Source organism: Ammospiza caudacuta, chromosome 17 (genome assembly GCF_027887145.1).
Source record: "Ammospiza caudacuta isolate bAmmCau1 chromosome 17, bAmmCau1.pri, whole genome shotgun sequence".
Lineage (NCBI taxonomy): Eukaryota > Metazoa > Chordata > Aves > Passeriformes > Passerellidae > Ammospiza > Ammospiza caudacuta.
The window spans coordinates 2504149-2516339 of record NC_080609.1 but is presented as its reverse complement, the minus strand read 5'-3'; the positions used below and the strand labels follow the sequence as shown (position 1 = coordinate 2516339).

The following is a 12191-nucleotide window of genomic DNA, read 5'->3' as shown; positions in this document are numbered from 1 at the left end:
GATTGGGAGAGGGTGTGTTGTAGTTTGGGCTGATTTGGATCAAGAGTTATTGTGGTGTAATGGGGCAGGGAAGCCTTTGAAGCACTCAGCAGCTTTCCTGTCCCAACACCAGCAGCAGGGCCTGCACAAGAGCTGGAATTGGTTCTGGTGGCATCATTCAGACTGCCCAGTTGTGATTCCCTGCAGTGCCTCTGTGCTCAGTGTGTTACCTGTGGCTGTTTGGTACCTGTTCCCGTCATGTGCTGATTTGCCCTGGGCAGGTGAACTTGCAGCTCCCTGACTTTCACGCAGTATTTTGGAGATCCTTGTGGATAACCAGCCAGGGGAAACATCAGCCAGGCCAGGGTTTGCTGGAGCTCCTGGGAATTGCACTGGGGAAGGGCTTCTCACAGCCAGTGAAGTGAGCTGGTCCCTGCTGTTGTGCTCCTGCACCCTCTGCTGCTTCCAGCTGGGTTAGCTGCCGAGGGAGGGAGGCAGAAGGGAACTTTAATTTGCTGTCTTACTTTGAAGAGATTTAAAACTGTGTCAACTGCAGCCTCCTCTGCAGGCCAGATGGAACATTGCAGTGCTGACCCTGGGGTTTTCTCTCCTGGCAGATCCCCAAGGATGAGCACATCCTGCGGTTCCTGCGCGCCCGCGACTTCAACATCGACAAAGCGCGGGAGATGCTGTGCCAGTCGCTGGCCTGGCGCAAGCAGTACCAGGTGGATCTCATCCTGCAGTCCTGGAGACCCCCAGCCCTGCTGCAGGAGTACTACACTGGGGGCTGGCACTACCAGGACAAAGGTGAGGATTGCCAGCCAGGGGCTCTGTACAAATCACAAATGGGATGGGACTGCTGGGAACGTGCCTTGAGCTTTTTGATTTTCCACCACCACTCTCATTACATGGTGATGACAATGGGAAGATGCCAGTAGCAGACCAAGAACTCAATGTTAGAACTTACTTTAAAAGTTTTCTGACCAATCACACAAAGCAAAAGCACATTGACAGTAGTTCTATCCAATCACTATAACCTTTGGTTAAACAATGCTTGCTTATTTTGGATACAATACCTGCTTGTAAGCCTTAAAACACAATGCACAGAGCTCCATTATTAAGCTTAAAACTTGCTAATATCTCACTAGATACACTTTTCTGCAGCTTAGGAGTTATGCTAGACAAGCATTAATACACAGACCATTGTTCTATTTATCCTTACATTCCTACATTTTACTGCTGACCTATCCTATGGCTACTGCTCAGCTCTAATCACAGCTCTGCTGTCTCTGAGGCCTGCCTTTTGCAGCTTTCCCAAAACCCTCTGATTTTATGGAGGGTTATTTTATTTTATGCCCCTGGTACCTCACTGGTGGCCTGGGATGTTGAGGAAAGCTGTATTGACATTTTTAAAGTTAACAAAGCAGTTCAGTGCCTGTGAGTCCCTGTAATTGTATTTCCTCTGCACAGATCAGTCAGTGCAAAGCAATTTCTCTGAACAGGTTGCTTTTGGCAGTGATTTTTATCCTTTTCAAATATTTAATGTGGCTTTTAAAAAAGGTATGAGAGTGATATCCTGGGAGACTAAAGTGCTGCCCTCTCTAACCCCTTTGCTTGAAGATGGGCGGCCGCTCTACATCCTCCGCCTCGGGCAGATGGACACCAAGGGTTTGGTGAAGGCCCTGGGAGAGGAGTCCCTGCTGCGACACGTGAGCTGTGCCTTTGTGTGCCACCTGTCCCCTCAGGGTGCTGGGAAGTCTTGGCATGGTGCATCAGGAGTCCTGGAATGGTTTGGGTGGGAAGGAACCTTAAAGTTCATCTCAGCCCACCCTGTCATGAGCAGGGACATCTTCCACTGTCCCAGGCTGCTCCAAGTCCTGTCCAGCCTGGCCTTGGGCACTGCCAGGGATCCAGGAGCAGCCACAATCTCTTTGGGCACCCCGTGCCAGGGCCTGCCCACCCTGCCAGGGAACAGTCCCTTCCCAATATCCCATCCATCCCTGCCATCTGCTTTCTGTACTTTTAAAAATAAGATTTTCCAGCCATCCTGGTTACTCAGCCATTCTCAGGCTAATCCCTGTCTGTGCTGTCTTTGATTCCAGGTTCTGTCCATTAATGAGGAGGGACAGAAGAGATGTGAGGAAAACACCAACATCTTCGGTCGCCCCATCACGTCAGTATCATTGGTTTATCATTGGTTTATAACTGGTTTTCCTGAGCCCTTGCAGACTCTCAGGGCCATGGTGAAGGATGCTGCTGTGGTTTGGGGTGATGTCCTTAGGGTTACAGTGCAGACAGCAGTGTGTCTGTGGTCCCCATCTAGCCCATAAGATATTTATATATTTATTTGTTGGACTTAAATGCAGACAAATCCCACAGTTTTGTTGGAAAGCAAGTATTGATCCTTCCTTACATCATTTTCATATCCCATCTCAGATTAATTTAATCTTTCTGTTTTGGTGATTTTAATCCACATCTTTGAAATTCTGGGTTTTTTAATGCAGGAGCCTGTCTGCCTGATTCTATCTTCATTTAAAATGCATTTTTGCATTATTTTTAGCAATAGGCCTGCATTACCTTCACCACCTTCTTCCAGAGTGACAGGTGTTCCTGCCCTTGGGGTTGGGGGTGTGTGTTACCTGGAGCTCACCTGGATTCTGCTGCCCAGGTGGAGATGTGCTTTTATTGGAGCTGCTCATGTCCCAACAGGCTTCCCTGGGTCCTGCAGGGGCTGTGGGGTCACTGTGGATCCTAAACTGAGCACCCACCACACTCTAAAGTTCTGACAGGTCTTTTTCTGCCTGTTTGTTTTAGATCCTGGACATGCCTGGTGGACTTGGAAGGGCTCAATATGAGGCACCTCTGGCGGCCTGGGGTGAAGGCCCTGCTCAGGATCATCGAGGTGGTGGAGGACAACTACCCTGAGACCCTGGGGAGGCTCCTGATTGTGAGGGCACCACGGGTCTTCCCTGTGCTCTGGACCCTGGTGGGTGAAAACTGGGCTCTGCAGGATCACAGATGGCTACATCTGCAGAGGCAGGGAGGGAAAATCTCCAGGCAGCTTCTGGGGAGCTCCTGAAGAGCCACAGCAGAACCAGGCCATGGGGTGCCTGCAGCTCACTGGGTTCTGGTCACTGCCATCCACCAGGACAGGATGAGAAGCCTGGATCAGAATTGCCCATTCCACCCTTGGTGGGCTTTCATGTAAATGGGCAAAGACAGACACCTTTTAATCTCATGCTGTAGGACACTGAAGGGTAATAAGTAGTAATAATCAGTAGTAAATAATAAATCTGGTTCTGCCTGGTGCCTGCTGACTGCTCTGGCAGTGTGAGAACATGGTTGTCACATTTCTTGTGAGGTTTGTGGGTGAGGCAGTGACTGCAGACTTCCTTTACATGAAGCAGAAAGTGCTGTGAGATGGTGATACAGAGAGAGAGAACATTTTCAGTTTGGTATCCCTCTGTTTGGGAAGTGCCTCAGAGCTGTGAAGCTCTGCACACTGCTGAGACATGTGATGAGATGGCTCAGCCAGCATCCCCAGCTGCCCTCAGTGACAGCCATGTCCTGTGTGCCCTTTGTCTTGCAGGTCAGTCCCTTTATCAATGAGAACACAAGGCAGAAGTTCCTCATCTACAGTGGCAATAACTACCAGGGCTCAGGAGGGCTGGTGGACTATGTGGACAAGGATGTGATCCCAGACTTCCTGGGAGGAGACTGCATGGTGAGTTTTCCTTCCTCCTGTGCAGGTGCAATCTGGAACTGATTTCCTGTTCCTCACCCCCCTGGCCTTCCACTGCCTTCTGGAAGGGGTTAAACCTTCGATCATGGCCCTGCTGTGGGCACAGGGCAGATGTACACAGGGCTGCTCCCTGCAGTGCTGGTGCTGCCCTGGGATCCTGGGGCGTAGAGCATTGGGGGGTAGCACAGTGGGGACAGAGACAGAGATCTCTGCTGCAGGTCAGGAACTTGGGGTTTATTGCAAAGGGCCTGGGGGCAGGGCCCTGCTGGGAGCTGCCAAACACAGCTCAGAGCAGGCTGAGAGAAGAGAGGGGCAGAGAGGATGAGAGGGTAAGAGAGTAAGAGAGTGAGGTTTCCATTACAATACAATAAATCTTCTTCTGCGTTGAATACTCTGATTCTCACTAACCAATCTAGTACAAGATACAAATCCTATAGCATTTCCATACAGCCTATAAGAATCATTACATTACCATACTGTGTTACATTTTAAACCCTATAAACTCCTCTTTGGGCCCCTTCTGCCAAGCTGGCAGGGTCTGCTCTGACCCTTGGGCCTGTCTGCAGGCAGAGGGTGTTGTTCCATCAAAAGGGGATTACCTTCAGCTGGCCATGCCATTGTTTTCCAGTTGTTCAGTAACTGAGGTATCTCAAAGCTTGCTTTCATTTCAATCTCACTTATAGTTTCTATATTCTCAAAATCTTTTGCCAGGCAATCCTATTTATAAGGCTTTCCTGTTTCATCTTCCCCAACACTGGAGCAGGGTCAGAGCACAGCTCTCTGCAGGGAGCTCACAGAAACCTCGGTGGTTCCCATGAGAGCCACTGTGCAGTTCTGGCCCAGCTGAGGGCTCAGCCCATGTCTGACAGCCACAGGAGGTGCTGGCTCACTGCTGGAGCATGCTGAGCCCCTGTCTGTCTGTCTGTCTGTGTGATGTTGCAGTGCACTGTCTCAGAGGGGGGACTTGTCCCCAAGTCCCTGTACCAGAGCGAGGATGAGCCGGAGAACTCGGATCACATCCGGCTGTGGACAGAAACCATCTACCACTCTGCCAGTGTCCTCAGAGGAGCCCCACACGAGGTACAGAGCACACCTGAGCTGCTGGGGTGGCACAGTGACATGTGTCCCCTCTGCTGGGCTGGCTGCAGCAGCCAAGGGCTCCCAGCACAGGGAGCTCAGCAGCAGCTGCTGTTCCTGCAAGGGAGCAGCTGCAAGTGTGGGAGTGAAGAGCAGCAGTGTGAGCAGCAGGGCTCTTATCTCTGCTGTGGCCTGATCTTCTGAAAGGTCCAGTCTCTTCCTCCTCCCCCTCCTCCTCCTCTTGGGAGAAATAAAGGGCTCTCAGTTTCCCTTGTGATAGTTCAGCTCCTATTCCTAGTGGTGTAGCTGGGACAGTAATGGGGGTGATAAAGGAAGGTGTGTGCTGGGAGTCACCACCAAACAGGATGTCCCAAAAAGGAGCAAATCAGTGTCAGATCAGTCTTCTGGCCTCTCTGATGGGGAGTCACCCTGATTTGGCTCTTTCCTCAGTTCCACTGAGGTTTTCCTAGAGCAAGTAACTCATTTACAAGTAACTCTGATATGGGGAGAAAAGGTAAAAACACCTGAGTGGGTGTACTGTGGGAGGTGGTGTGTATCCCCCTCAGGAACCAAGACCAGCTGAAGGATTGTGGAGCCAAGTGTGTTTGCCCCAGAGTGGGGAGGAGCACAGTGCTGCCACCTGACCCTGCAAGGGGCTTGTTCTGTTCCTTTCTCAGATACTCGTGGAGATCCTGGAGGGGGAATCTGTCATCACCTGGGACTTTGACATCCTGAAGGGAGATGTGGTGTTCAGCCTCTTCCACTCCAAACGAGCTCCTGAGCCAAGTCAAAAAGAAGCCACAGCACCAAGTCCCTGTGGTGCAGGGGACAATGTGCAGCTCATTGACAAGAGCTGGGTGCTGGGGGTGGATTACAGCAGGGTGGAGTCTCCCCTGGTCTGCAGGGAAGGAGAGAGCATCCAGGTCAGAGGGCTGGGGTCCTGCCATGGCCTCAGGGTCCTGCCAGCTCCAGAGTGGAGTGGTGGGGAGGGAATTGATGGTGTGGGAAATCAGGAACTGCTGGAAAAGGGGGCTGTGGTCATTCCCAGCAGCAGGGAAGGGTGGATTCTGCCCTTCTGCCCTACTCAGGTGAGACCCCACCTGCAGAGCTGCCCCAGCCCTGGGGCCAACAGCAGCAGGACCTGAAGCTGCTGGAGAGAGTCCAGGGGAGCCCATGGAGATGCCCCAAGGGCTGGAGCCCCTCTGGAGCCAGGCTGGCAGAGCTGGAGGTGCTCACCTGGAGAGGAGAAGCTCCAGGGACACCTCAGAGCCCCTGCCAGGGCCTGAAGGGGCTCCAGGAGAGCTGCAGAGGGACTGGGGACAAGGGATGGAGGGACAGGACACAGGGAATGGCTCCCACTGCCAGAGGGCAGGGATGGATGGGATATTGGGAATTGGGAATTGTTCCCTGTGAGGGTGGGCAGGCCCTGGCACAGGGTGCCCAGAGCAGCTGTGGCTGCCCCTGCATCCCCGGCAGTGCCCAAGGCCAGGCTGGGCAGGGCTGGGAGTGACCTGAGACAGGGGGATGGGGATGGGGATGAGGATGGGATGGGCTTTAAGGTCCATTCCCACCCAAACCATTCTGTGATCATTTTTCTGGATGCCCTGTGAAAATGGGAAATCCTTATTTAAAGTGAGTCATTGGAAAGAGACTCCAAGCTAAAATTCTTAATGGAAATTAAGCTAAATAAGTTGGGGTTTTTTTTTCCTGCTGGTACTACAGGGCTGTGTCTCAGGGAGGTGACACAGGTGAATGCCACCTGTGCTGGGTCATTGAGCCATTCCCCCATTCCCCCGTGCTCACCTGCTGTCCCTCCCTCTCTGCAGGGCTCCCATGTCACTCGCTGGCCTGGCTTCTACATCCTGCAGTGGAGGATGCACGGGCCCCTGCCCTGCTCCAGCTCCAGCCTGCCCCGTGTGGATGATGTCCTGGCCTCCCTGCAGGGCTCCAGCCACAAGTGCAAGCTCATCTACTACTACGAGGTGCTGGCCTCCAAGGACTTCAGGTAGGGCATTTACAAGGGGTTTACTACGAGTTGCATTGGGGGTGAGTTAAACATTTGGATATCAGAGACCCCCTCAGGGGGTGTGTTTAAATGACAAGTGCATGGACACAAAATTGGTGGCATTTTTGCAACCAGTCTCCTCTGGTGCTGTAGGTATTTAAAAGTTCCCTTCAATCTGGGTCCATCAGTGAAATTTGTGCTTTGGGTCTTGCTTGCAGCTGCCTGAAGAGCAGGAGATTTTTGACTCAAGAGGGTTTTTATCTTAGTTGGGAATATTTTTAGAAGCTGCTTTTGGAGTAATTTAAATATCAGCTGGGCTGTATCCCAGATGATTTTGTTTGGCACTTGAGAAGGATGAGCACTTCTGGACAGGTGAACAGCCAGCCTTGGCAGGGTGTGCCTGGCCCCTTCAATGCCAGAATCACCCCCCATCTGTCAATCTGAGCTCTGTGCAAGCCTTGGCCCTTCCCTGGAGCTGGAGGCGTTGGGCAGAGCAGATGTGAAGGTGGTGGCTTGAGGTGTGACCTGGCCAGGTGCTGTGGGGTCAGAGCAGCAGAAATGCCTCTCTCCAGTCCTGCTCTTCTTGGGGCTATTCCTGAGCCCAGCCTGCCTTGGGCAGGAGGAGCTGGAGGTGCTGAGTTGGGACTCTGCTGTTCAGCAGCCTGGAGCTCTTGGGTTCACAAGGCTGCATTTGGAGTCCTCTGGAGCTTTTCTTTCACCTCTGAGGCTCCAGCTGTGTCCCTTTCCCCAGAACAATACTCAGACACAAGGAATCATATCTGTAAATGGGAAAAAATGTCTCTGACTGATTAATTTTTCATCATGACACAGAGATTCTTAGAGAGCAAGTGGGAAATGATGGGCCCAAAAGCAATTGTGCAAATGTTGGAGAGGGGAGCTGATCTGTGGGAGGAATCCCTCAATGCAGCCTTGCTAACAGCACATCTGTTCTGTCCCATGCCAGGGGATCCATGTCCAGCCTGGAATCCTGCACCAGTGGCTTTTCCCAGCTGAGTGGAGTCACCACATCTTCCAGCCAGTCCCAGAGCAGCTCCCACCTCTCCAGATAGCAGAGCCAGGGCTGCAGCACCAGGGGCACCCAAACCAAAGAGCTCCAGGGCTGAGCCGTGGGGCAGCCACAGCCATTTGGACACAGAGAGGCCTCTGGGGGCTGCTTCAACCACAAAAACTGAAATTCTAAGGGCAGGTTTGGGGGTTTGAGGTCAGCTGCCTGCTCCTCAGTGGCCTCCCTCACCACCTGTGGGTTCTGGGTGCCTGTGAGTTTGCAGGAACCCACTCCACTCCAAAGGGCTCTTTTCAGTTCTTTCCCCCAGAGGAGGCTGATGTTGCCTTACCTGCTGCACCTTGAGGGAATTCCTGGGTGGCAAAACAAGGGAATGTCCTGGGTGCCCACAGGGTTCTGCTTCCACACTGGGCAGTCAGGGGGGCATTCCAGGGGCAGGGCCTTGGCAGGACCTCCCAACACCTGGGTACAGGCAGCATGGTTCAGAAATCACTTCCAGGCCAAACCAAAAACTCTCCTGGTCTGGCAGGATGCTCTGGGAAATGTGTTGGATTTTTGTAACCCTGCTGAGAAACAAAGTCAAAAGGTTTTTGTTTTTTTTTAGAAATTCCAGGCATTGAATCTGCCTGCAGTGAGTGGCATCTTCCAAACTATTGTTTCTTTTTACTCAGGTTTACAGCAATAATGAGTAGGTCTGTCCCATTCCCAAGTGGATGGGAACTGAATCCAGTCCTAAAGGGCTAAGAAAAGCAATATTTGATTTCCTGAAGGCACAAGATTTTCTGGCAGTATTACAGAACTTGCTTCTTCTAAACATGAGCTCACTTGAAACCATTCAGAGAGGCATGTATGTATGTAAGCACTTACTGAAGCCTATTTATTCTACACTAGCTAATTTTAAATTAATTTTTAACTTATTATGTCAGAAATGACTATTAAATACAGTCACCTTTTTAATGGGATGAACTTTGTTTTAGAAAGGAATAACTGATTGTCTTCAATCCCAAGCAATCTTTCTGCTTGGGTCCTGATCTTTGTGATCAATGGATGTTCTTGCAAAAGGGCTGCATTGGGGTAAGGGCTTGTGTCACCTTCCTTGCAAGGATAGGTGAGAGTCCCATGCTTTTTTAGACTGTTTTTTAGGACTAAGAAACAAGGATTGAGTTCAGGAGTTGTCATGAAGATGCACTGTCTTCCTACACACCAAAAATGCCACGTTTGTCCCTAATCTCTGATTGTTCCTCTACTCAGGTTGGGGAACAAAGTTATCCATGTTCTTGTCCAGGTGAAAAAATAATGAGAGCAGGTGTCAAATACTCACCAAGTTTTTATTCAGGAATCTGTGAAGTTGTTCCTTCCCACCCTGTTTTTTTATAATCACTGGTTTTGAAGCACCAGGCTCTGCCAAATGAGAAAAGAGCCAAAATATTTGGGACAATGGGAGACAAAGAACTTGACATGGGGTTTTTTAAGGATTGGAGCCAAGGGAATCACTCTGCACCTTGCATCTCTCCCTGTGAACAGGTAACTTTGTTATGTAGAGCTCAGGGAAGTTCTGATTTCCAATTCTCAGTTGTTGCATGGACTTTCATGTTTCTCCCAGACAAATGAAATTTCTGTCTCTGGCATTTCAGCATAACTGGAGTCTGATAAAGATGGACAAATGTAAATGTAATTCCTACATTTCCTCTGGAAAGTCAGGAATTCTGGAAGCAAAAGTGCATGTGTGTATCCCTCATGGAAAATCCTTGACCCAGAATAAAATCTAATTTAGAAACAGTTTCAGATTCCCAAAGCCTCAGGAGCAAACCCAGCCCTGTCCCCCTGTGCTGTTTCAGGATTTTACCTTCCCTTCTCACGGGGTTGCTCACATCCTGGTCCTGGGTTTGCTCTGGGTAAGAAGGATCTCTTCCTTTGCCCTGAATTTGGTTTTTTTTGGTAATTTTGTTTTGAAACGTGGGATGTGCTGTTTTCTGCTCACCAGAAGTTTGACTTTTGTCAGTGGAGGAATTTGGCCCTGGCAGATCTCTGAAGGGTGGGGTTAGGGATGGTTCCTCAGGGTGTTCCTGGCTCTGGGGACATCCCAGTCCCAGTTTTTCCTCTTGTCCCTTGGCAGTCCCACTCCTCTGCCCATCAGAGATCATGCACAGGTCTGTGAAGCAGATTGTGACCTCTCCAGGCTGCCTGCTTTATCCCATCTGACAATTTACTCTGAAATCAATTTAAATAATGCAGTAATTTTTTCCTTTTTCTCTTGAATATTAACAGGAAAAAAGGAAGCAACAGCCTGGATGCTGTGCTGTGCTTTCTAAACCTGACCTTGTGAACTGCAGATACCAGAGACACAGAATTCTTCTACATCACCTTTTCCCCCTCAAACTACATCAGTGTGCTTAGAAAATAAACTCAGTTTTCTTCACAGTGAGCTGAGTCTGGGAGGGATTTTGGATCCTCAGAAATCAGAAGTTGGGCAATGGGCTCATTGTGGGTGGTGCAGCAAAGCCCTCCCTGCAGTGAGGCCGCTGAGCTCGGGCTGTGTGCAGGGAAGGAGCTGCTGGTTAAAAAGTGGCTCCCAGGAAATTGTGGGGCTGTCCCTGGTTCAGATATTCCCTATGCAAACACAACACCTACCTCAGAGCTGGTGCCATGCCCGTGGGGGCAGGGGAGTGCAGGATGCTGTGCCAGGGTCACACAGCCACAGGCGGCACCTGCATTGCCAGAGCTCTCCAGGTGTGCCCCATTCCCTGGGCTGGGAGGGCAAACACAGAGGATGAGAATGGATGTTGGATGGTCTCAGCTGAGGTTCAGGGCACAGTCTGAGCTGTGTTTTGCTGCTCTCCGCTGGAGGAGGAGGAAGAGGAGGAGGAGGCTGAGCCCCCGGGGCACAGGGGCGGCTCCAGCCCCGCAGGTGTCACCGGAGCCGGGGAGCGCTGGGAGTCGGCTCGGGGGCTCTCCCAGGGAGGCACCGCAGCAGCTCAGTCCTTCCTCAGCTCAGTCATTCTCAGCTCCTGAGCTCAGCTCATTCCTCAGCTCCTGAGCTCAGCTCAGTCATTCTCAGCTCCTGAGCTCAGCTCAGTCATTCTCAGCTCCTGAGCTCAGCTCAGTCATTCTCAGCTCCTGAGCTCAGCTCATTCCTCAGCTCCTGAGCTCAGCTCATTCCTCAGCTCCTGAGCTCAGCTCAGTCATTCTCAGCTCCTGAGCTGAGCTCAGTGATTCCTCAGCTCCTGAGCTCAGCTCATTCCTCAGCTCCTGAGCTCAGCTCAGTCATTCTCAGCTCCTGAGCTCACTGTTGGGAACAATTCCTGACACTGAGCAATCCAGGCACTCCTGAGTGACTGAGATGCAGCCACTCTGGTTCTGTCTGTTCTTTTTCAGGAAGTGTGGATAACAATTTGTAATCCCAGTTTGGTTTGTTGGCAGATTCTGAAAATGCCATAATCCACTCTCAGTTCCCAGTAGGAATTGGTGAGCCCAGCTGCCCACCACACTAGGCTGGGGAGCTGCTGGGGCTGAGGCCAGCCCTGCTGCAGGCAGGGAATCCCTCATTTCAAAAGGCATTTTCAATCCCTCATTTCAAAAGGCATTTTATGAGCTCACACTGCTTTAACGTCCCAAATGTTTGTACTGTGAGCAATTAATGCAAGGAACAGCTATTAGAGATTTACTTGACAGCAGCTGTCAAAGACTCCTGCATGCAATTAGCTTTAATATTCCTCCAACACCTTTGTGATGCTCCTTACAGCTGATTATTTCTCTCTTGGAAGGTGAGATTGGAGTCAAGTCACATTTGCTGGCTTTTAGTGACACCAACACCCCCTTCCAAGCTTTCAGTTACACCTAAGTTAAATGGGCATTAATTAAGTTTTTTAGCAGCACTTACTTTCTCTCCTTTGCAGCTGGCTTTGGTTTTATACACTGAAATCCTGATTTTTCTCAGCCAAAACCCTCAAACCTCCTGTAAGAGCCCACTGCAGGGCACTGAAATAACAGATGTCCTGTGATGGTGTCTGTGTGTCCTGGTAGAGCTGTACTTTTGGGTATATGGGAAATAAAACATCTCTGAGAACATGTGGAATTGTTTGATTCAACTGTTGAAATTGCAGGGCAGTGAAAATTCAAGCCTGTGTGCTGCTCTCTTTGCCCCCACAGAAGCAGAGGTAATGCTTGTATTCACTTTTTCCTGCTTTTTAACTAAAATGTTTGGGGTTTTTTCTACAGAACCAGCATCTTGTGTTTAATTTCCTAGCACAGTGGGCTGGAACAGCACATCCTGCAGTGTGGGTGTTATTAAAAGTAAAAGAGCCCCTGGGTTCCACTGGGGGGCTGAGGTTAGCTGGGAAAGGATCAGCTCCTTCTGCAGCTGC

At 50.6% G+C, this 12191-nt stretch overlaps 1 protein-coding gene across 1 annotated transcript in view; it reads left to right on the top strand.

The window, feature by feature from the left end:
• The window catches only part of SEC14L5 (SEC14 like lipid binding 5), a 35783-nt gene extending 23644 nt beyond the window's left edge, over positions 1-12139 (top strand). The window contains exons 7-15 of the mRNA XM_058815681.1: positions 597-786; positions 1600-1688; positions 2082-2152; positions 2794-2965; positions 3569-3703; positions 4664-4801; positions 5476-5721; positions 6625-6803; positions 7768-12139. Of these exons, the coding sequence (XP_058671664.1) occupies positions 597-786; positions 1600-1688; positions 2082-2152; positions 2794-2965; positions 3569-3703; positions 4664-4801; positions 5476-5721; positions 6625-6803; positions 7768-7873 (1326 nt within the window). The 3' untranslated portion in view covers positions 7874-12139. The remainder of the gene's footprint in view (positions 1-596; positions 787-1599; positions 1689-2081; positions 2153-2793; positions 2966-3568; positions 3704-4663; positions 4802-5475; positions 5722-6624; positions 6804-7767) is intronic.
• The last annotated feature ends 52 nt before the right edge of the window (positions 12140-12191 follow it).